This window comes from Hyla sarda, chromosome 6, assembly GCF_029499605.1.
Source record: "Hyla sarda isolate aHylSar1 chromosome 6, aHylSar1.hap1, whole genome shotgun sequence".
NCBI lineage: Eukaryota > Metazoa > Chordata > Amphibia > Anura > Hylidae > Hyla > Hyla sarda.
Genome location: NC_079194.1, coordinates 150,604,919 through 150,626,347, shown reverse-complemented (window position 1 = coordinate 150,626,347; position 21,429 = coordinate 150,604,919). Strand labels below are relative to the sequence as shown.

At 44.3% G+C, this 21,429-nt stretch overlaps 1 protein-coding gene across 1 annotated transcript in view; it reads left to right on the top strand.

Moving 5' to 3' along the window:
- Positions 1–4,955: 4,955 nt before the first annotated feature.
- The window catches only part of SLC7A5 (solute carrier family 7 member 5), a 55,954-nt gene continuing 39,480 nt past the window's right edge, over positions 4,956–21,429 (top strand). Inside the window, exons 1-2 of the mRNA XM_056525551.1 lie at positions 4,956–6,069; positions 20,847–20,972. Of these exons, the coding sequence (XP_056381526.1) occupies positions 5,547–6,069; positions 20,847–20,972 (649 nt within the window). The 5' untranslated portion in view covers positions 4,956–5,546. The remainder of the gene's footprint in view (positions 6,070–20,846; positions 20,973–21,429) is intronic.

Genomic DNA, 21,429 nt, shown 5'->3' with positions numbered 1-21,429 from the left:
TGATCCCAAACACACCGCCCGGGCAACAAAGGAGTGGCTTCGTAAGAAGCATTTCAAGGTCCTGGACTGGCCTAGCCATTCTACAGATCTCAATCCCATAGAAAACCTTTGGAGAGAGTTGAAAGTCCATGTTGCCCAGCGATGGCCCAAAAACATCACTGCTCTAGAGGAGATTTGCATGGAGGAATTGCTCCAAAATACCAGCAACAATGATAATGGTAAACTTTATATACCAAAGGGTATATAACAAAGTATTGAGATGAACTTTTGTTATTGACCAAATTCTTATTTTCCACCATAATTTGCAAATAAATTCTTAAAAAATCAGACAATGTGATATTATGGATTTTTTTTTCTCCTTATGTCTCTCATAGTTGAGGTATACCTATGATGAAAATTACAAGCCTCTCATCTTTTTAAGTGGGAGAACTTGCACAATTGGTAGCTGACTAAATACAATTTTCTTATTTATTATGCAATAAAAAAAAATTGGTAACGCGTTCCCTTTTAATAAGTCATAATGCACTGTTCCCCCTTAATGTGTGCTCCCTTAATGAGAGATAATTTAAAATATAATATACTGTGCCCTCTTATTGAGATACCATACATTGTGCTCCCTTTAATTATAATACACTGTGTCCTCATTAAAGGGGTGGTCCGGGGAACAAAACTTGTCAGCTGCTTATCCCCTATACAAAGGATAGAGGATAAGTGTCTGACCGCAGGGGGGTCCAACCACTGGGGCCCCGTCTACTTACCTGTCCTCAGTGTGCTCCAGCCCCCACCTTCCTGGACAAGTGCAAGCGATGACCCGTTCAGCCAATCACTGGCTGCGGCGGAACATCACGGCGGCCGGTGATTGGCAGAGTGGGCCGTCACTTGCACTTGTCCTGGAAGTTGGGGTCAGAGTGCGCTGAGGACAGGTAAATAGAAGAGGCCCCATACAGGAGATTGTGGGGGTCTGACAGCTGGGATCTGACTCGCGGGGGGTTCAATTGCGTAAATAGGGGATTAGTGTCTGATAAGTTCAGTTCCCTGGACTACCCCTTTAAATAGTTATAATACACTATGCTGTTTTAAAATGTAGCTTAGGGTGGGTTCACACTACGTTTTCTCCCATACGGGAGCGCATACGGCAGGGGGGAGCTAAAACCTCGCGCTCCCGTATGTAATTCATTTCAATGAGCCGGCCGGAGTGAAACGTTCGGTCGGCTCATTTTTGCGCCGTATGCGCTTTTACGACCAGACCTCAAACCGTGGTTGACCACAGTTTTAGGTCCGGTTGTAAAAGCGCATACGGCACAAAAATGAGCCGACCGGACCGAACGTTTCACTCCGGCCGGCTCATTGAAATGAATTACATACGGGAGCGCATACGGGAGCGTGAGGTTTTAGCTCCCCCCTGCCGTATGCGCTCCCGTATGGGAGAAAACGTAGTGTGAACCCAGCCTTATTCTTGCAGTTTTGGCTCCATGTACAAGGCTGTACAACTCATTACCAGCAGATGGCGTGCCTTGTCATGTTCAGTACCATTTACAAGTTTAGCTCCCAGCATAGTCACAGGTTATTAAGATACAATTATTTGAACAGTGTCCCTTGTATAATCAGTCAAGTTGTTTGGACATCATCCAATAGCCTCTTATTCCCAGAACTTGCTGATTAACCCCTGTGGTTCCAAAGGAGGTATGTCATTGCTGTATACACCGAATAGTCATTGCTTTAACCACATGCCTAATGAAAAGTAGATTCCCCATGGAGGCCAAAAGAACTATGATAGTGTTGTGTGGTATCTGGCACTAAGATGTTATTAGAAGATCCTTTATATCATGTAAATGGTGAGGTGGCACCTTCATGGATCGTACTTGTTTATTCATCCCATATGGAAATCTAAGGAATCAGGTGCCAACACCTGGAACTCTTGGTCCTGTCCCTCAAATCATTCCTCTACAGTTTTTGCATGTAGCAGGTGCATTATCCTGCAGAAAAGGGGGACTGCCGTTAAGGAATACCACTACAATGAAGGGTATACTTGGTCTACAGCAGTGGGCAGGGTGGACTTACACCTCATGGGACCCCAGGAAATAGAAGTTCATGGGCCCCCTATTTGCCCACCCTTTATAAACACCCTGCCAACATAAAATATAATTTATTTCTTCTCCTATACAGACTGCTGGGGGTGATAGTACCGTGGTTCTTCAGTCCAGACTCCTGTCACTCTTAGGCAGACTGTACATGCTGAGATCTTACAGTGATAGGAATGTGCTAATTGACGGCCAGTAAGAAGTCGCAATGCTGGAACTGCCTGCCTCACTGATGTACACTTACGGGGAGGTGGAATCAGCGCAGCCTGGCTTCGGGCACTAGAGAGAAAGGCATTCTCCAATACCTGAAGTTTGGCAATGCTCATTCCACCACCACCACCACCACAGCAGTGAGAACAGGCTGTAAGTGTAGGCAGCACAGCAGTGAGTACAGGCTGTAAGTGTAGGCAGCACAGCAGTGAGTACAGGCTGTAAGTGTAGGCAGCACAGCAGTGAGTACAGGCTGTAAGTGTAGGCAGCACAGCAGTGAGTACAGGCTGTAAGTGTAGGCAGCACAGCAGTGAGTACAGGCTGTAAGTGTAGGCAGCACAGCAGTGAGTACAGGCTGTAAGTGTAGGCAGCACAGCAGTGAGTACAGGCTGTAAGTGTAGGCAGCACAGCAGTGAGTACAGGCTGTAAGTGTAGGCAGCACAGCAGTGAGTACAGGCTGTAAGTGTAGGCAGCACAGCAGTGAGTACAGGCTGTAAGTGTAGGCAGCACAGCAGTGAGTACAGGCTGTAAGTGTAGGCAGCACAGCAGTGAGTACAGGCTGTAAGTGTAGGCAGCACAGCAGTGAGTACAGGCTGTAAGTGTAGGCAGCACAGCAGTGAGTACAGGCTGTAAGTGTAGGCAGCACAGCAGTGAGTACAGGCTGTAAGTGTAGGCAGCACAGCAGTGAGTACAGGCTGTAAGTGTAGGCAGCACTGCAGTGAGTACAGGCTGTAAGTGTAGGCAGCACTGCAGTGAGTACAGGCTGTAAGTGTAGGCAGCACTGCAGTGAGTACAGGCTGTAAGTGTGATGTCCCTATTCTGTACAGTGAAACTTACACTTACAGCCTGTAAGTTACAAAGCTGTGGATTGTAAGATGGCACCTGGGGTGGACAGCTGATAGTGATAGGAGTGTGAATACAGCAATCACATTACTATTACTCCCAGACAGCCGTTGCAGCTCTGGAGTTGACTGCAGTATAAGACAGCAGAATAGTGAGTGCAGCTCTAGAGGTAGCAGGAGGATAAGATATGATGCAAAAGCAGAATAGTGAGTGCAGCTCTGGAGGTGACAAGAGCATAAGGTATAATACAAAAGCAGACCCCCGTGATCAGACATCTTATGCCCTATCCTATAAACCCCATTAAAGGGGTTGTGCGCAGCCCTGAATTTCGGAACTCCGCTCACAGCGTCCGGAAGTTCATTACTCCGAACACTGTGTGCGGGCTTCCATGTTCGCGGCCTCCAGGCGTGACGTCTCGCCCGCCCCCTCGTGACGTCTCGCCCGCCCCCTCAACGAAAGTCTATGGGAAGGGGTCACGACCGCTGTCACGCCACCTTCCCATAGACTTTGGTAGAGGGGGCGGGTGAGACATCACTAGGGGCCGGGCGTGACGTCACGCCTGGAGGCCGTGAACACGGAAGCCCACACACAACATTCGGAGTAATGAACTTCCGGACTCTGTGAGCGGAGCTCTGAAATTCAGGGCAGTGCACAACCCCTTTAAGCACTCTCCTACACGGATCATGAAGGGGAGGAGTTCCTGCAGTGAAGTAAGATATAATGAACTACCCCTGGGAACATGTCCCCATCCCCTTGCTTTCCTCCTGCATTAGATGTTTGAAGATCAGGGAGCATGCATGCTGTAGGTCTGTATATATCCAGCTTGTATACTCCATGATCTTGAGAGACAGGAAGACCCCAGCCCCAACTGTCAGTCCGCCCCTGATTCAGGTCGATACAGAATGAGGGTGCATGCACACTACATTTTTGCAATACAGTTCGGGCTAACAAAAAAAAAAATAGGATGGTGGGAGCTACCCTTTAAATAAAGTTTGGCTGGGGGGAGCTAAAACCGGGCACTCGCGTATCTCTGCCGTATGCCACCCGTATGTAATTCATTTCAATGAGCCGATCGGAGTGAAACGCTGACTTTGGTCGGCTCATTTTTGCCCCGTATGCGGTTTTCAACCGGAACTAAAACCATGGTTGACCACGGTTTTAGGTCCAGTGGGAAAATCCCATACGGGGCAAAAATGAGCCGACCGGAGTCAGCGTTTCACACGTTTCATTACATACATGCGGCCCGGTATGGCTGAAAATGTGATGTGAACCCAGCGTTTGACATACGGTTTACAATGTTAAGTCAATGCATACAGTTTGCTATACGGTTCTGCACGGTTTTTAACTTGAAATGTATAGCAAAAACGTGGTGTTCGTGCACCCTAACAGGTATATTCTCTTATTCAGCTGTATATGTTGGTACAATGCTTTTCCTCACGTATTTGGGCATAAAATCCATTCCTAAACTACGTCCCATTGTCGGGCTAGAAAAACGGTGCAGAAAATATATGTCGAAGTATGCGGCCATCAAACTATGTATAAAAAACGAAAAATACTCTACGTGTGCATGAGCGACATACATTTTTCTTATAACTAGCTTTTAATATCAGGGCAGTGGGTCTAGGACAGTTTTTCACAACCAGGGTGCCTCCAGCTGTTGCAAAACTACAACTCTCAGCATGCACGGACAGCCGAAGGCTGTCCGTGCATGCTGGGAGTTGTAGGTGTGCAACAGCTGGAGGCACCCTGGTTGGGAAAGAGAGGTCTAGGGTGTAAGATGGTAATGTGCAATACCGCCATCCTCCAGCAGGGGGCAACCTTCTGCCTGCTCTCCATCTGCTTCATCCCTGTTGCATCACCATTAATATGTAATTCTCGTGACGTCTGTGAGAACATGAGAATAAAACCTGAGCGGCGGGAGCGGGGGATGTCAGAGAACAAACACCGGGGATAACGAGAACAGCAGTCAGTACAGGGGCACAGGTACCCCGACCAGCTACACAAGCCACTGACGACTCGGGGGAGCCCGCACCCAGGAAGAGCTGCCGAACAAGGGAACACGTGGAGGAAGAGAAGGCACCCACTCACGTGGAACCAGCCAGAGAGGTGGCACCGAGCAAGAAAGAGATTCACCCCCGGAGTGCCCACCACAAGGGACTGGAGCACCCATTGAGGACACTGCAGTGAGTGTCAGACATAGGGGCACCCAGCAAGTCACCTACTTCGAGCGCAGCATCATATAGGTGGGCACTCACTGAGCTGACAGCTGACACTCAGGGTCACACTGAGGAGCAGCTCTAGAGCCAGTCTCAGTATCACATACTGACTCAGGGTACAGCACCTGCTGACTGTCCAGCATCTCCTGCGGACTGTGCACCAGCCGAAGGACCAGTCACCAGCACCACAGCGAATATGTCGGGGGGCAGCCTGAAGCGCCGGCAGTCGGGGTCCCCGGGGCCCCACGAGGAAGAGGCCAGTGAAAAAATGCTTCGGGAGAATGGAGCCGCAGCCCCGGGAGAAGAGGCGGTGGAGCTGAAGCGGACAATCACCCTGGTCAACGGTGTGGCGATCATCGTGGGCACCATCATCGGCTCAGGCATCTTTGTCACCCCCACTGGCGTGCTAAGAGAGGCGGGATCCCCCGGTTTGTCGCTGTTGGTATGGGCCATTTGCGGTATTTTCTCCATTGTGGGTGCTCTGTGTTATGCTGAGCTGGGCACTACCATCTCCAAGTCCGGGGGAGACTATGCCTATGTCCTGGAGGTGTACGGGCCGCTCCCAGCCTTCCTAAAGCTCTGGGTGGAGCTGCTCATCATCCGGCCGTCCTCACAGTACATCGTGGCCCTGGTATTCTCCACCTATCTGCTCAAACCGCTCTTCCCCACCTGCCCAGTGCCCGACGACGCTGCCAAGCTAGTGGCCTGCATGTGTGTCTGTAAGTACCCTACTGTATATACAATGTGATCTCTAGAACTGTATACACCTCCTATAGATACATTGTAACAGCTAGAACTGTACACACCTCCTATAGATACATTGTAACAGCTAGAACTGTATACACCTCCTATAGATACATTGTAACAGCTAGAACTGTATACACCTCCTATAGATACAGTGTAACAGCTAGAACTGTATACACCTCCTATAGATACATTGTAACAGCTAGAACTGTATACAACTCCTATAGATACATTGTAACAGCTAGAACTGTATACACCTCCTATAGATACAGTGTAACAGCTAGAACTGTATACACCTCCTATAGATACATTGTAACAGCTAGAACTGTATACAACTCCTATAGATACATTGTAACAGCTAGAACTGTACACACCTCCTATAGATAAATTGTAACAGCTAGAACTGTATACACCTCCTATAGATAAATTGTAACAGCTAGAACTGTATACACCTCCTATAGATAAATTGTAACAGCTAGAACTGTATACACCTCCTATAGATAAATTGTAACAGCTAGAACTGTATACACCTCCTATAGATACATTGTAACAGCTAGAACTGTACACACCTCCTATAGATACATCTATAGATACATTGTAACAGCTAGACGTGTATCCATCTCCTATAGATACATTGTAACAGCTAGAACTGTATACACCTCCTATAGATACATTGTAACAGCTAGAACTGTATACACCTCCTATAGATACATTGTAACAGCTAGAACTGTTTACACCTATAGATACATTGTAACAGCTAGAACTGTTTACACCTATAGATACATTGTAACAGCTAGAACTGTATAAATCTATAGATACATTGTAACAGCTAGAACTGTTTACACCTATAGATACATTGTAACAGCTAGAACTGTATACACATCATTTACATGCAATATAACATTTAGAACAGTATGCACCACCTATAGATATATTGTAACATCAAGAACTGTATACACCCCCTATACGAAGTGTAATAAAGTGTAACATCTAGACCTGTATAACCTTCTATAGCTACAATGTTACTCATACAACTGAATAAACCTATATATACAATGTAGCACATTGCAGTTTGCCTAGGCCCTGGTTCACCTCTGCCTATAACAAGGCACCAGTATTATAAATGGCACATGGTAGACATGGGGACCTGCTAAAATTTTTATTTTGGGGCACAGAAACTACAAGTGCATGGAACTGATACAATGTATGTTAGGAAGGTAGCTGTCTCCACCTTTTGATAGCCAAATAGGCTATGAAACCTTATTGCATTCATGCATCCAGGCAAGTATGACTATTAAAGTGATCTGATCGGTTACTATTTGACCCACTGTATATATAATATATACACTGTGTCTATAGATGTTAGGCTGGTTTCACATTGCCGGTGTGCTCCGCTCCGTTCTGGAGGATTGATTGGGTTGATGGAGCTCCACATAACGGAGCCCAACAGCAAAGTGAATGAGCCCTTACCTATAGAGGACATTCCTGTATATCACCTATAGCCTTGAAATCTGTCTGTATTTCCTGACAGCCATAGCCTCTAAAGCAAAGTGCAATGGTTCACTTTAAACACTTTATTGCTAAATCCCTATGATAAAGAATCAGGAACCTATTCTAACCTTTTATTGAATGGAGACCCAAGCAGAGCAATGTAGGGCATCTAAAACTCTTTACAGGGGTTTCCTGGCATACATAGTGTTTTACAGTCTTTATTTGGGGATATTTATAATTTATGGATAGGATATTGCTAGGTATTTGTTTCATAATCAGAAGCAACTGCTTTTTGTAAAATTGTACATATGATAAGTCTCAAACCTCCTGGAATCTTAGATGTCAGACTAAGAAAAGTCACTGCATTATACTATAATCCTACTGTTTACAGTCTCCCAGTTCTTCGGTCAACCAGACTTAGAACAGATGTTAATACATAGTATACAATCTTCAGATCATTCAGGGATGTCATGGTGCCGGCTCCTCCAAGCCTCCCTGCATAGTTTGCATCATATCTCTCAGTACTCCAGCACATGGTTCTTGGATGACTGAGGCCCCGCCTCCCATTCATTCTATCTACGAGGCTCCTCCCCTTCCCTCGTTCTCACTCCAGCATGACATCAGCTTCTAAACTACACAATATTGTTACAAACCAGTTGAAACCGGGAGAAGGAGCTTCCGATTATGTACAGCACGTTGCTCCTACCATTACAGGGCACATCCCCTGTAAAACAAGTCTAAAACCAGAAATACGGACACATTGCCAGTGGGGAACAGGGTATTATTAGATCACATCAATAGGTCATTTATACATGAGTGCATAAGGGGTATATACACATTGCGAAATGGTAATGATAAAGTAGTGTTGGGTGACAGATTAGTGGGGAGAGCGATATAGATGTATACAGAGTCCTGGAGTGTCCTTTAAAATTGAAATTATGTATTGTTCATAGACTTTGGATCATCTGCCTTATACTGTAGGGATCAGGATGTCGGTAATCAGGTGAACTGCCGTAAGATGTGTAAGAGGAGGATTCGCCGCATCTTCTAGAAAATCCTGTTTACTTTGCTGCTGATGAGATTACTGATCTAATATAGGTGTTAAGCTGGCCGTGGCCATATTAACATGTTCTAAGGAGGCTGATATTGTCATTCATACTCTCGTGTTATAACTGAGTCTTCTGTATGGGAACTGGCTATGTCTACAATTTACATGTGAATCAGTAAAATTGTGGCCATAATTAGAATTGTTCTATCAGTCTATGACAAAGCTAGAATGAAGCTTACAGGTTTGTCTGGTTTGGCATGCCCTTTTTGTTGATTAAATTGTAGCCAAAAAGATATCAATGCTGCAGCGCTGAAGTTATCATACAGGGGTGTGGAAATAGGGACTAAAACGGAGCACAATCTACTTGTACCTCATGAAAATCCACTTGTCCTGGTACACAAAATAATTTCAACCAAAATAATATGTAAATAAGGTGTTAATTAGTTTATTTATTTAGCTTTTGCATGTTTTTTCCTCCATAACAACAAAAATAATAATAATTATCATTTTTTTTACACCATTCTATAGCAATGCCAAATTTATTTAGTTTCCCTCATAATTTACTAATTAAAAAAATTGTCACGTCACGATGCTCCGGCCCCTGTATCGCCGGTCATTCCGCACAGAGCAAATTTGCTCTGTGCAGTAATGATAGCGGGGTGCTGCAGCGGAGATCCCGGGGGACCCCAGCGGCGGGACCCCCACGATCTGACATCTTATCCCCTATCCTTTGTATAGGGGATAAGATGCTAGGGGCGGAGTACCCCTTTAATTTTTTTTCTGGGGTGGTATATGATGTTAACACAATAAAAAAAAAAATTTGTTGTTGTTTTTTTTACGTTAACGCCATTGGCCGTATAGGATATATAATGTTATATTTTAATAGTTTGGACAATTACGCACGGGCCTACCAAATTTTTATATGGGAAAAGGAACTTTTAATATGGAAGGGGTTAATGTGAGGTTTTTTTTAAAACTTTTATTAATTTTTTTTTTACACTTTATTAATCCCCTCAGTCCCCTCTAGAATCACTAGATTCATCATACAGATGAATGCAGTTCTATTGAACTCCATTGATCTGTGTGATCTGTGCTCATTTGGTTAAGCCTGCTTCAGGCAGTCTCAATCACATGCAGATCCACAGCAGCCATGGAAGGAGAGGTGAGCCCTCCTGCTACCTCCATAGGGAATTGCCCCCCTGCAGTGCAATCCGCTACTCCACCAGGCATGCATTAGGTTCCGTTAGATGCCGCTGTCAGATTTGACATCGACAGTCTGATGGGTTAATAGCCGGCTGCAGCAATTGCTGCATGCGGGCTGTTAGCGGCGGCCCCCAGCTACTGAAATCAGCTGAGCGCCGCCGGGAATGGAGCAGGCTCGAGTCCTGTCCTGCTTGCCCGAAAGCACGGCTAAATCCATGAAAAATTCACCTGCTCGGTGCCCGGAACTGAATGTCCTGGGCGTTGGGCAAAAGGATTTCCACATCCCTGGAACATACCCTTTGAGTACATTCATATGTAGCGTATGTGCTTTGGAATTCATTCTGCAGATTGAATCCGCTGCATCAAGTGCGCAGCAGATCCGCAGCGAATATGGTATGTGTAAATCCACCCTTAGGCTGGGATTCCACTTGGTTGTTTTTTGGAAAACTTCCACAGCAGTTTTTGAGCCAAAGCCAAAAGTGGATCCAGCAAAAGGGAGACATAGAAGGGTATGTTCACACAGCGGAATATTCCACTGCAGCAGAGTCCCATTTATTTTGATTGGATTTTGCTGCACTGTACACACGGAGGCGTTTCTCCAGCGGATATCCTGATTCCAGCGTCTGAAAAAGAATGGACATGTCTATTCTTTCTGCGTCTCATAGACGGCAATGCATTTCCGAGCAGTCCTAGCGCTTGCCAGAACATTTAAGTGTGCGTCTGCCCTTGTTTTCCGTATGGACATTCCGCACATTTTCGGTCAAGTGAACATGGCCGAAGTCCTCAGATTCTTTTGAATACACTTCTGGCTTTGGCTCAAAAACAGTAGTGGCAATTTAAAAGAAAAACTGCCAAGTGGAAAGGCAGCTAACTCTACACAAGATCCTTTGGATAGGGGATAAGATGTTTAGGGGCGGAGTACCCCTTTTATTCTTGAGATCTTGACGATTCTAGAGAGGTTACATTTATTTAAAAAAAAATGAAAGGTTCTTTTTACACCTGATGGTTTTATTCACAAACCAATGACAAGCATAAGGCACAGTGTCCTGTGTGTCCCCACATATGCTATGTGCCAAGGCCACAGATCTGCAGTTCGGTTTTGTCCTAATTTAAACAGTTCAGTGGATAGAATATCTTCCTGCAGATCTCTTGGCTGCCGTGTCCTGTTACTGGTGGGTTTGTTTAACATTATTGTAACCTTTACTGTAGAACCAGTTCTGCTGAGAGCTGGAGGGCAAATTGTTAGCAATATTAGAGGCTGCTGAGCTGGTCCTGTGACCATGAAAAACACAGACAGCTTGTAACAGCAGGGGTCCGCTCAGGAAGGAGGGACGGCTAATGGTCACTTACTACTGTATTACTGTTATTGATATTGGATGTGTTCTACTTGTGTGCAGTGTTCATATCTAGAGATGAGCGAACTTACAGTAAATTTGATTCTTCACGAACTTCTCGGCTCAGCAGTTGATGTCTTTTCCTGCATAAATTAGTTCAGCTTTCATGTGCTCTGGTGGGCTGGAAAAGGTGGATACAGTCCTAGGAGAGTGTCTCCTAGAACTGTATCCACCTTTTCCAGCCCACGGGAGCACCTGAAAGCTGAACTAATTTATGCAGGAAAAGGCATCAACTGCCGTGCCGAGAAGTTCGTGACGAATCGAATTTACTGTAAGTTCGCTCATCTCTATTCATATCATGTATAATAAAGGCAGTATCTATCTATAAAGCAGAAGACTACTGCAGCACTCCAAAGTGTCAAGGAACACGCTGATACCGTTTATTTTCCAGCCGAAAAAGGCTGCTTGCACGCAGCTGAAACGTAGCTACTATTACTATGATGGAATAAGCGCTATCCCCGTGTTCCTCGTCGCTTTAGTGTGCTGCAGTATTCTTCTGTTTTATTTTCGAGTTGGGAGTCCTGTGACCTGGGACCCCATTGCACCCACCTTTACTGCTACACACTGTGTGCTGCTACCTTCTTTTTTCTATATCTATCTAGATACAAAGAAAGGGCGTCTGCAGCACACCGTCATAGCAAAAAGCAGTGAAGTAGCTTTATTCCAGCAATACTGATACAAAGTTTCTGTGGTCTCACAACACCATTTTCAAGCCAATGTGCAAGTGATCCATAGTGCTTTAAATAGGCAACCCCATGTGATCAATTAATTATCATATATAATACAATAAATAAAGAGCAATGAGCTAATACATGAGATTGTGACATATATCAGGCACAATATATACAAGTCCAATATTGATGAGCGTATAAAAAACAGATGCAGAGTGAAAAATACATGTAAAGTGATTAAAAAGACAAAAGTCTATATAGGGCTGCATCAATACGCATATCAAATGTAATAAATAAGAGGCGGGATGGGACGGTGGCATTTTGGACTTACCCACTGACTGTAGGTAAACAAAGAAAGCGTGTAGCTGCATCTCCGATCAGCACCGAACAGGCGCTTCCGTGTTCTCCACAATGAGCCAATCACAGGCGCAGACCAATGCATGCGTAACTTGTCACATGATCAGTATGTGACGCAACTAGCACGCACAAGCTAAACATGTGGATGCCTATTTGAAGCACTATGGATCACTTGCACATTGGCTTGAAAATGGTGTTGTGAGACCACAGAAACGTTGTTTGTATCTGTATTGCTGAAATAAAGCTACTTCACTGCTTTTTGCTACGATGGTGCGCTGCAGACGCCCTTTCTTTGTATCAAACACTTTTGGACCCAGGACCGGGGCCCCTGAGACTGCTTGCACCCACAATGCCTTCTTTAGAATACTTGGGAGTGCTGCTCTTTCTTTTTCTATCTATCTGTCTATCTATTGTCCTGTAGAAAAGCAGCACAACCCAGAGGCCAGATTAAAAGTGCAGGTGTGGGATCCTTGGTCAGAGTTTCACCATTTAATACAAAAAGGATTCACCGCAGTACTCAAGAAAATGTGAACAGAGCACTATTCCATCAAATGTAAAATTACTATATATATTTTTTAGTTCTCTCCAAAAACCTCTTTCAAGAATACACCTGTCTAGATAGTTCCCTTCAATTGCTGTGCATGAAGGGTTAATAGCTGTCTTTGGCAATGGGATTAAGGTGTTTGATCTGGCTCTGCTGCAGCTTTTTGACAACCTTCACGTCCAGGTTTCCATCTGACATATAAAGGACTTTGCCTGCGTCATTCCTTACTCCCCGCTTCTCCCAAAGTTTGTTAGTGCCAAGTCTTTATTGTTATGAAGCAGTGTTTCATAAGAGAATGTTATACTGCAGCTGCCACAAGGGGCGTCCATATTGGATGCTGCACCAATAATAAAATCTGTAAGTTTGTTGTCATAGGGGGAGATTTATCAAAACCTGTGCAGAGGAAAATTTGCCCTGTTGCAAATAGGAACCAATCAGCTCGCTTCTTTGCCCATAGCAACCAATCAGATTGTTTCTTTCATTTTGCAGAGGTCTTGTTAAAAACAAGCCCTCTGCAAAATGAAAGAAACAACCTGATTGGTTGCTATGGACAACTGGGCAAGTTTTCCTCTGCACAGGTTTTGATAAATCTCCCCCATAGTGATTAGCTGTATTTTAGAAAAAAGAAAAATACCTATAATTGGACAATTCATACAAAACACTATTACATTATTATTCCCCTTACACCTAGAAAAAAAACACCAGCAAAAACGCCAGAAAGATTACCACAGCTTTTTCTGGCGTTTTCCCTGGTGTGTGGAAACAGCCAATTTTGTCCCTGTGGCAGTTTTTTCCCTGTCTTCAGGTACCAGTCTGTGGGTCGGATGCTGAGCGCCCGGTCCACAGAGTGTAAGGAGATGAGGAGTGATGTATAGCATCGCTATTCACCTTCCCCGGCTGTATAGTATACAAGGGAGCATAGTGTACCTGTGTATACTATACAGGAGCCGGGAATCCTGTCACTATACTGACAGGACTCCCTGCTCCTATAGCCTCTTTGGGTGGTATACACAATATACATCTATAGATAGCTGTATACAGAAGAGGAGATCCCCCTTACCTCCCTCGCTCCCTGTCTCTACCGGGACTGTGTAGCTCCACCCCTAATGATGGCATCATTAGGGGTGGAGCTACAGATGGGAGGCAGAGTGGTAAGTGTGAGGCTCTGTTCACATTGTATGTTTTGTATAATGTGAACAGACCCTTCTGGCAGTGTCATTCCAGACAATGAGACTCCAGCTGTTGCTAAACTACAACTCCCAGCATGCCCAGGGGTGCTGGGAAGAGCCGGTACCATCAGGCCTGGAGCGTCAAACATGGCTCTTCTGGGGTTAGGTGGTAACAGGCTGGCGTTATATAGGCTGGGGAGGGCCAGTAACAATGGTCCTCGCCCACCCTGGTAATGTCAGGCTGTTGCTGAACACACAAAAAATGGGTTAGGACATTTGTAGCGCTCTCCGCTGGGGAGAGCACCCATAATGCAATGTTTTCCCAGACTGGGAGCCTCCAATTGTTGAAAAACTACAACTCCCAGCATGCCCAGACAGCCTTTGGCCTTTGTAGTTTAGCAATAGCTGGAGTCTCCCTGTCTGGGAAAAAACTGCCAGAAGGGTCTGTTCACTTCATCATTAGGAGGCGGAGCTACACAGACCCGGCCGGGACTGAAGCGAGGGAGGTAAGCGGACTTCGTCTTCTGTATACACTATATACACCTATCTATAGATAGCTATATATTCTGTATACCAACCAAAGGGTTAACCTACACTGTCCAGCAGTGTAAGTTAACCATTTCATTGCTGGGCTGGCACATAGCGCACAACTCAGCAAGGGGTTAAGTGAGCCAGCAATGTGTATACTGTATACACATTGCAGGCTCACTATAAGTTCTACTCTAAGGTATCAGATATAGAGACAGATCAGGCACTGCCTATGATACGCTCTCCCAATAGTAGCTCCTTTACACTAGTGCTGACCGCAAAAAGCTGTGCTCGTTGGTGCAGATTTCAGATAAATATAGGGATACATATAGGGACTGTTAAAGGGGTACTCCGCCCCTAGCATCTTATCCCCTATCCAAAGGATAGGGGATAAGATGTCAGATCGCCAGGGTCCCGCTGCTGGAGACCCCCGGGATCTCTGCTGCGGCACCGCACTATCATTACTGCACAGAGCACACTCACTCTGTGCGTAATGAAGGGCAATACATGGGCCGGAGCATTGTTAAGTCACGGCTCTGCCCCCTCGTGACGTTACGGCCCGTTCCCCTCAATACAAGTCTATGGGAGGGGGCGTGGCAGCCATCACGCCCCTCCCGTAGACTTGCATTAAGGGGGCGGGTCATGACGTCACGAGGGGGTGGAGCCGTGACGTAACAATGCTCCGGCCCATGTATTGCCCTTCATTACGCACAGAGTGAGTGTGCTCTGTGCAGTAATGATAGCGGGGTGCCGCAGCGGAGATCCCGGGGGTCCCCAGCAGCATAGGGATAGGGGATGAGATGTCTAGGGGCGGAGTACCCCTTCAAGAAGAAAGAATGAAGTTGCACTCACCAATTCGTGGACTCTTTATTCCTAAATCATAGCAGTGAAACAGGTAAAACAATGTAATTCAAAATGTAACACAGAGTATATTCAGCACTGCAAACACAGGTGGATCCCTTGATTATAGTTGCTGGATCCTACACACCTTGAAACACACTGACCCCCGTCGACACAGATTGGTAGTGCTCACGTAACAGTAATGAAGTGAATCACAAAAATATACTTTCAAAGAAATCAAGACCGGAGCACATACCAGTATTGTTGCTTGCCGTAATTTCTTTGTTTCATAACTTCAGTTTCAGGGTGTGCGGTAGAGGGAAGGGGACGTCGGGCAACGGTCCGTGTCACGCTGTAATGCGCTTCCAGTATGTGCTCTGGTCTTCCTTTCTTTGAAAAGATAAAACAATGTTTCATAGCGGGGAGCAAGAGCCGGCAAGCTCGCCAATGCGGGGCACACCAAAGAGAGGCAACTAGTTTCACGTCACCTGCTGACGCTACTTCTGGCTAAGGTGCACACATGAGCCTTCCGAGAGTGGTGGAGCAGATTAATACAAATGATTAATAAAAATGTCAGCCATTAGGGAGGATCAGGTGAACCACTTTAATCTAGTTTGGGAGCCGTGGCTCTCGTCATCACATTGCCCTGATATATGCCATTGCGTCACCTTGTATTGACTATGCTTTGTAAGAGGCCACTATACATGGGGTCTGGGATTTCCCTGATTTGGCATCATGTATGGATTATTATGCTACTGTGGCACTTAACCATACCCTGCAAGATACTTGTATTCCATTGACTGTGAGCTGTTATTTGACCGCTGGCCGAGTGTACCTGGTTCCACTGTTCCCTATAGGTCGACAGACCTGGTTTGGTTATTTGTCATGCATTGTCAAGTTGTATGTATATTACTTCACTATTCAATAAAGCTTCTTTGTTTGATGGTTAAAAAATAGCCAAACTGAAAAACTCCAAGTGGATACGGCATTTTGCAGTTTTCTATTGACTTGCAGCTAACATCTGGCCGCAGCGTTTTTTTCACAAAAATTATTTAAAAAAACAAAACAAGTGGAAACCTAGCCTTAGGATGTCCTATATATAGTGCACAGACAATTTATAAGTTTTCATATCAATGTGAGATGAAAGCTAAAGCTGATGGTCGTTGCCAGACTAAAAAAAATCACCCTTTTTATTTCTCAGCCAAGTGTCAAGGGAGGCCCTGGGAGGTGATGGTGAGCAAGAGGTATGCCAGACTATGGCACTTGAGCACCTTGGCACAGCCTCCTTGATACTTGACTAAGAAATAAAAAGGGAATTTTATATATGTTTAGCAGAAAACAGAGCTGACAGATTCTGATTAAAGGCTATAGGCACCTTTGAAGAAACAAATATTTTTTTGTCCATTAGTAGGTAAAAAAGGATAATATTTATTTCCCACCCTTTTAGTAGTAGAGAGGTTTTTGTCCTAAAACCAATCAGAAACGTATATGATGAGTTTCAGAGCCACCTCTCATGAACACTCATGGGGGACAGCACTGATATTATGGTCCATGCCTTAAAGAGGTACTCCGCCCCTAAACATCTTATCCCCTATCCAAAGTATAGGGGATAAGATGTCTGATTACGGGGGTCCTGCCGCTGCGGCACCCCAGTCATCCAGTGCACAGAGCGAACTTCGCTCCATGCCGGATGACTAGCAATGCAGCGCCGGAGGCTTGTGAGCTTATAAGCTGATCGAATATTTTGTGTGGCAGCAAAAAAGTTAAAGCTTTTGGGGGAAATGTATCAAACTTTGTGCAAAGGAACAGTGGAGCAGTTGCTGAGAGCAACCAGTCAGATTCCAGCTTTTATTTTTCAGAGGATAGAGGACTAAAAAAAAAAAAAAAAAATGAAAGCTGGAATCTGATTGGTTGTTATGGACAACTGCTCTACTGTTACTTTGCACAAGGTTTCATACATCTCCCTTTTTGTCTTTAGTGAAATTCCCCTTAGACCACTTCCACACTTCCGCAGAATTTTGTTAGTATTTTTTATCAGTGTTTGTAAGCCAAAACTATAACTAGGCCCAAAATTCAAAAGCTGTGCACATTTTCTGTTATATATTTTTTTTTCTTTTTGTGTGTTTCACTCTTGGTTTTGGCTTACAAATACTGATACAAAATATTGATAAGAATTCTGCTGTGTTCATGTGGCCTTATAGGGTTTTTTGACCTAAACTTTGGTGACGTATCCTTAGTACTTTTGAGACCCTCGCTAATAATGACAATGAGGTATCCGCTTTAATAGGCACAGAGGCGTGTCCTATTTACTCTAATGGGAGTTTCCATAAATGTGCTTCTACTTCTCTGACAGAAATGGGGGACAAAAGACCCCAGATTTATAGAGGACCTCACATGAAGTCCCCAGTCAGTATCCAAAGAATTGGAGGTGGTAGTTTAGCATTTCTTAGCATGTGTCTTTACCTTTCATAGGTTAGTTTTTGATGAAGTTCCCAGCAGTCTGGTGAGGAGAGATGAGGAGCTCAGATCATGTCAACTCGTTATTCCTGAATAGATTCTATACAGTAGCCCATACATAGGAAATATGTATTTCTGTTATTTTAGTCTTGTTTTCCGTAGTTTTGGCCTCCGGGGTCTTTCTGCTCGCATTTGATTTGAAGTAAAAAAAAAGTTGCTCATTTTTGTGCAGTAAAAGCTTGTTTTAAAATCTGCAGAGCTTCACCTGTGCATTTTCTGGCATTGTGTTTAGTCAGTGGCGTTATCATTAGGAGTCAGGAAGAAAAATTTCGGGTAGACAGTTTGTGTGCAGCAGGTGCTAACTGAATCAGTTGGATGTGGGCTCTAAAATGCGCTGTCTCCATAGATGACAATTTAAACGGATTTTGCTGAAAGAGTACCTGACCTCACAAAAACGGTTATATGCTGTTAATTATTGTATTAGAAACAACTTTCTAATACCATGTCATTACATTTTTTTTATATTTATATATTTATTTTGACTTGTAGAAACGGACCACTAGGGGTCTCCCTACATGTCCTGGTCGCAAGTCTCTCATAGAGTTCAGACTCATGCATGAGTCCTAACACTTATAGTGCAGCTTGGACACTGACAAGCACAGCGCAGATCCCTGCCTGTCAGTGCATGGCGCACCTCAGCTACATTGAACACTGCAGTGAGAAAGCTTTGAAGAGGTTTATGAAGGAAATACTGGGCAAAAATGAAAAAGAAAAACAGGTAATGAAGAGCGCAACATACCAGCAGCATAATATAAAGCAATGGAGATGGTGGCAGGTACTCTTTAAAGAATGGACATGTGCACAGTACAGCTGAATGGGAAGCTACTGCATCAGAATTTCCAAGTGGAATTTTTATGCTGAATTTCGCTCAGAAATTGGGCCCTAAGATGAAGATGTCCATTTATGAGGAATACTACTGATTCTGATGCTGAGTGACGCTACCACTGTAAGGAATTTCTTGTCTCCCGAGCAAAACTAAAGGCTTTTCAGCAAATTATTTGCACAATTCCCAAAATAATTGACGTGTCAATTTTTTTGCCGGAACCGCTTGGAAAGGCATTGCAGTCTATAGAGACGGCACATTTCCAAGTGGTCCTAGCATTGGAGGAACATGCAAATTTACAGAACGTCCTTCCGTGTTTTCCAAGCAGACATTACCCTAATTTTCAGCCTTGTGAACATATACATAGGCTAAAAACAGAACTCTTTGGGGGAAAAAAGAGCCTAAAAAATGAATCTGGGAGTCAATAGGGAAATATGAATTCTCATACTTTTATGGTGTATCCAGTAGAAAGAGGGGAGTAATAAAACTGATACAGAATTTGTCAAGTAAATACAATTTCCTGGTATCAAATAATATTACCCAGTAGGTAAGTCACCGTATAATTTTTAACGGAACTGGATTTTCCCATTGTGCAGGGTTAAAAAAACATGGAGGCTCTCTTCCAAAAACCGTTCCACATCTGTCCATGGTTTGTTTGTGCTATTGAAGCTCACCTTTCTTGTTCTGAGCTGCAATACCATTAACAACCTTTGTACAGGTGTGGTGCTGTTTTTGGCAGACCCTTTAGGCTGCATCATGTTTTAGGGGTATGGCAATTTAATCTGGCGGGAGAATCTAAAATGTAATAGCTGCCGTTTCCCTGCCGTACCCCATTCATTTCAGTGAGCCGGAGGGAGTCAGTTAGTGACTGCAGTTGGCTCATTTTTGGACCATACCAGTTTTTGTTGCTGAACTGTAAACCGTGTTCTGCTGCGGTTTCACATTGAAATTAATAGGGTACGACTTAGGCCGGCAGGAGAATTAAAAAACTGGCTGCTGTATGCCCAAATCATGATGTGAATGCACCCTTATTGCCAACCTTCATGCTTCTACCCTTGATTAGTGCTCCCTCCCTCCATCCTTGTGCAGCAGTTTCCTGATGACCTTTTTTTCACTGGAGGGCTGGTTACTTGTACTTTGTAAATATTCTATCTTGGCTTTATTATAAATCAGATATTACTGTACTGACTTTTTGCTAAACTTTTACATAGCATCCAGTCTGAACAAGTAGAACTGTAGTGTAAAGCATGGTGTAGTGTAAAGCATGCTTTGCACTCATTGGGGGAGATTTATCAAAACCTGTGTAGAGGAAGAGTGGTGCAGTTTCCCATAGCAACCAATCAGATTTCTTCTTTCATTTTTCACAGGTCTCTTTAAAAATGAAAGAAGAAATCTGATTGGTTGCCATGGGCAACTGCACCACTCTTTCTCTGCACAGTTTTTGATAAATCTCTCCCATTGTGTGACACGGGGTACTCGCCATACAATCATTTTTTTTCTTTTTCTGTGAGCCAATTAACTAGAGTCTTTGGTAGATCCAGATAGAAACATAGGCACTTATCCAGCAAGATTAACTATTTTATTGCTCAAAAACATAGAGGCACATGCTTTTTAGGCCTGAAAAAATGGCTTCACAAAGTAGAATAGTAGTGCCCCCTAAGGTCTCATGGGCTGATTTCCAGGTTACTGGATGCTGGATTTAGGCTGGTCTCACTTATAGAGAAGATTTATCAGATCTTGAAGGAACAGTGGAACAGTTGCCCATAGCAACCGGTCAAATTCCAGATTTCATTTAACAGAGGCCTTTATAAAAATGAAAGAAGTAATCTGGTTGCCATAGGAAACTACTGCACTATTCCTTTGCACAAGGTTTGATAGTTTTGAGGGAACATAAACACTTTTTACTGCTTTCTGATATTTTAACCTGCATTTTATTGATTGGGAAACACTGCTACTGGTTGTAAGCAGGAAAGTGCCACCCAAGCAATGTTTTTTAGGTGGGATTGTGTTGTACCCAGATACAGGAATCCCCATCATATTGCATCCATGGTTCATTGTTCCCATTGCAGCCTTTCACAGTACGTGAACCACATTATTGCCCAAGTACTTCCTATTTCTGAGAACATCCTGTTGATGCTGACTGTTGCCATCTTTTTCTGTATTTCAGTGCTCCTGACTGCGATTAACTGCTACAGTGTTAAAGCTGCCACCAGGGTACAGGATGCATTCGCAGCTGCAAAACTTCTCGCCCTGTGTCTGATAATAATCCTGGGATTCGTGCAGCTTGGCAAAGGTGAGCCAGTTCAATCGTGAAGCTTTAACACTCTACACCGTAGTTATCACTGACACCAGATTATAATGAATAACATGAAACACTTCATGTATGTTATTGCCAAAGGCAATGAAAAACTGCAAATTGCTTGGCTCTCAAGAAGACGTTTTAACCCCTACCTGGTACTTTGGTTAGTGACATTAAGGGAAACCGAGAGAGATTCCCTTTAATCATAATCAGAAAATGGTACCAGAAAGGTAGTGACCAAGAAATAGTGGAAACACGCTCAGCTGCTAAGGGAAGGATCCCGAATTTGGTAATTAGCAGCTTTTTGGGGGTGCCACTGCCCCTAGTCACCCCTTTACAACGGGCTCCCTACATTTCATTTATATACTATCACTGTATGGACCACGGATAGCCCAGAGCAGAGCCGCAAGGATACCAGGAACAGAAGATGCATTTTAGTCACTTGGTAGAT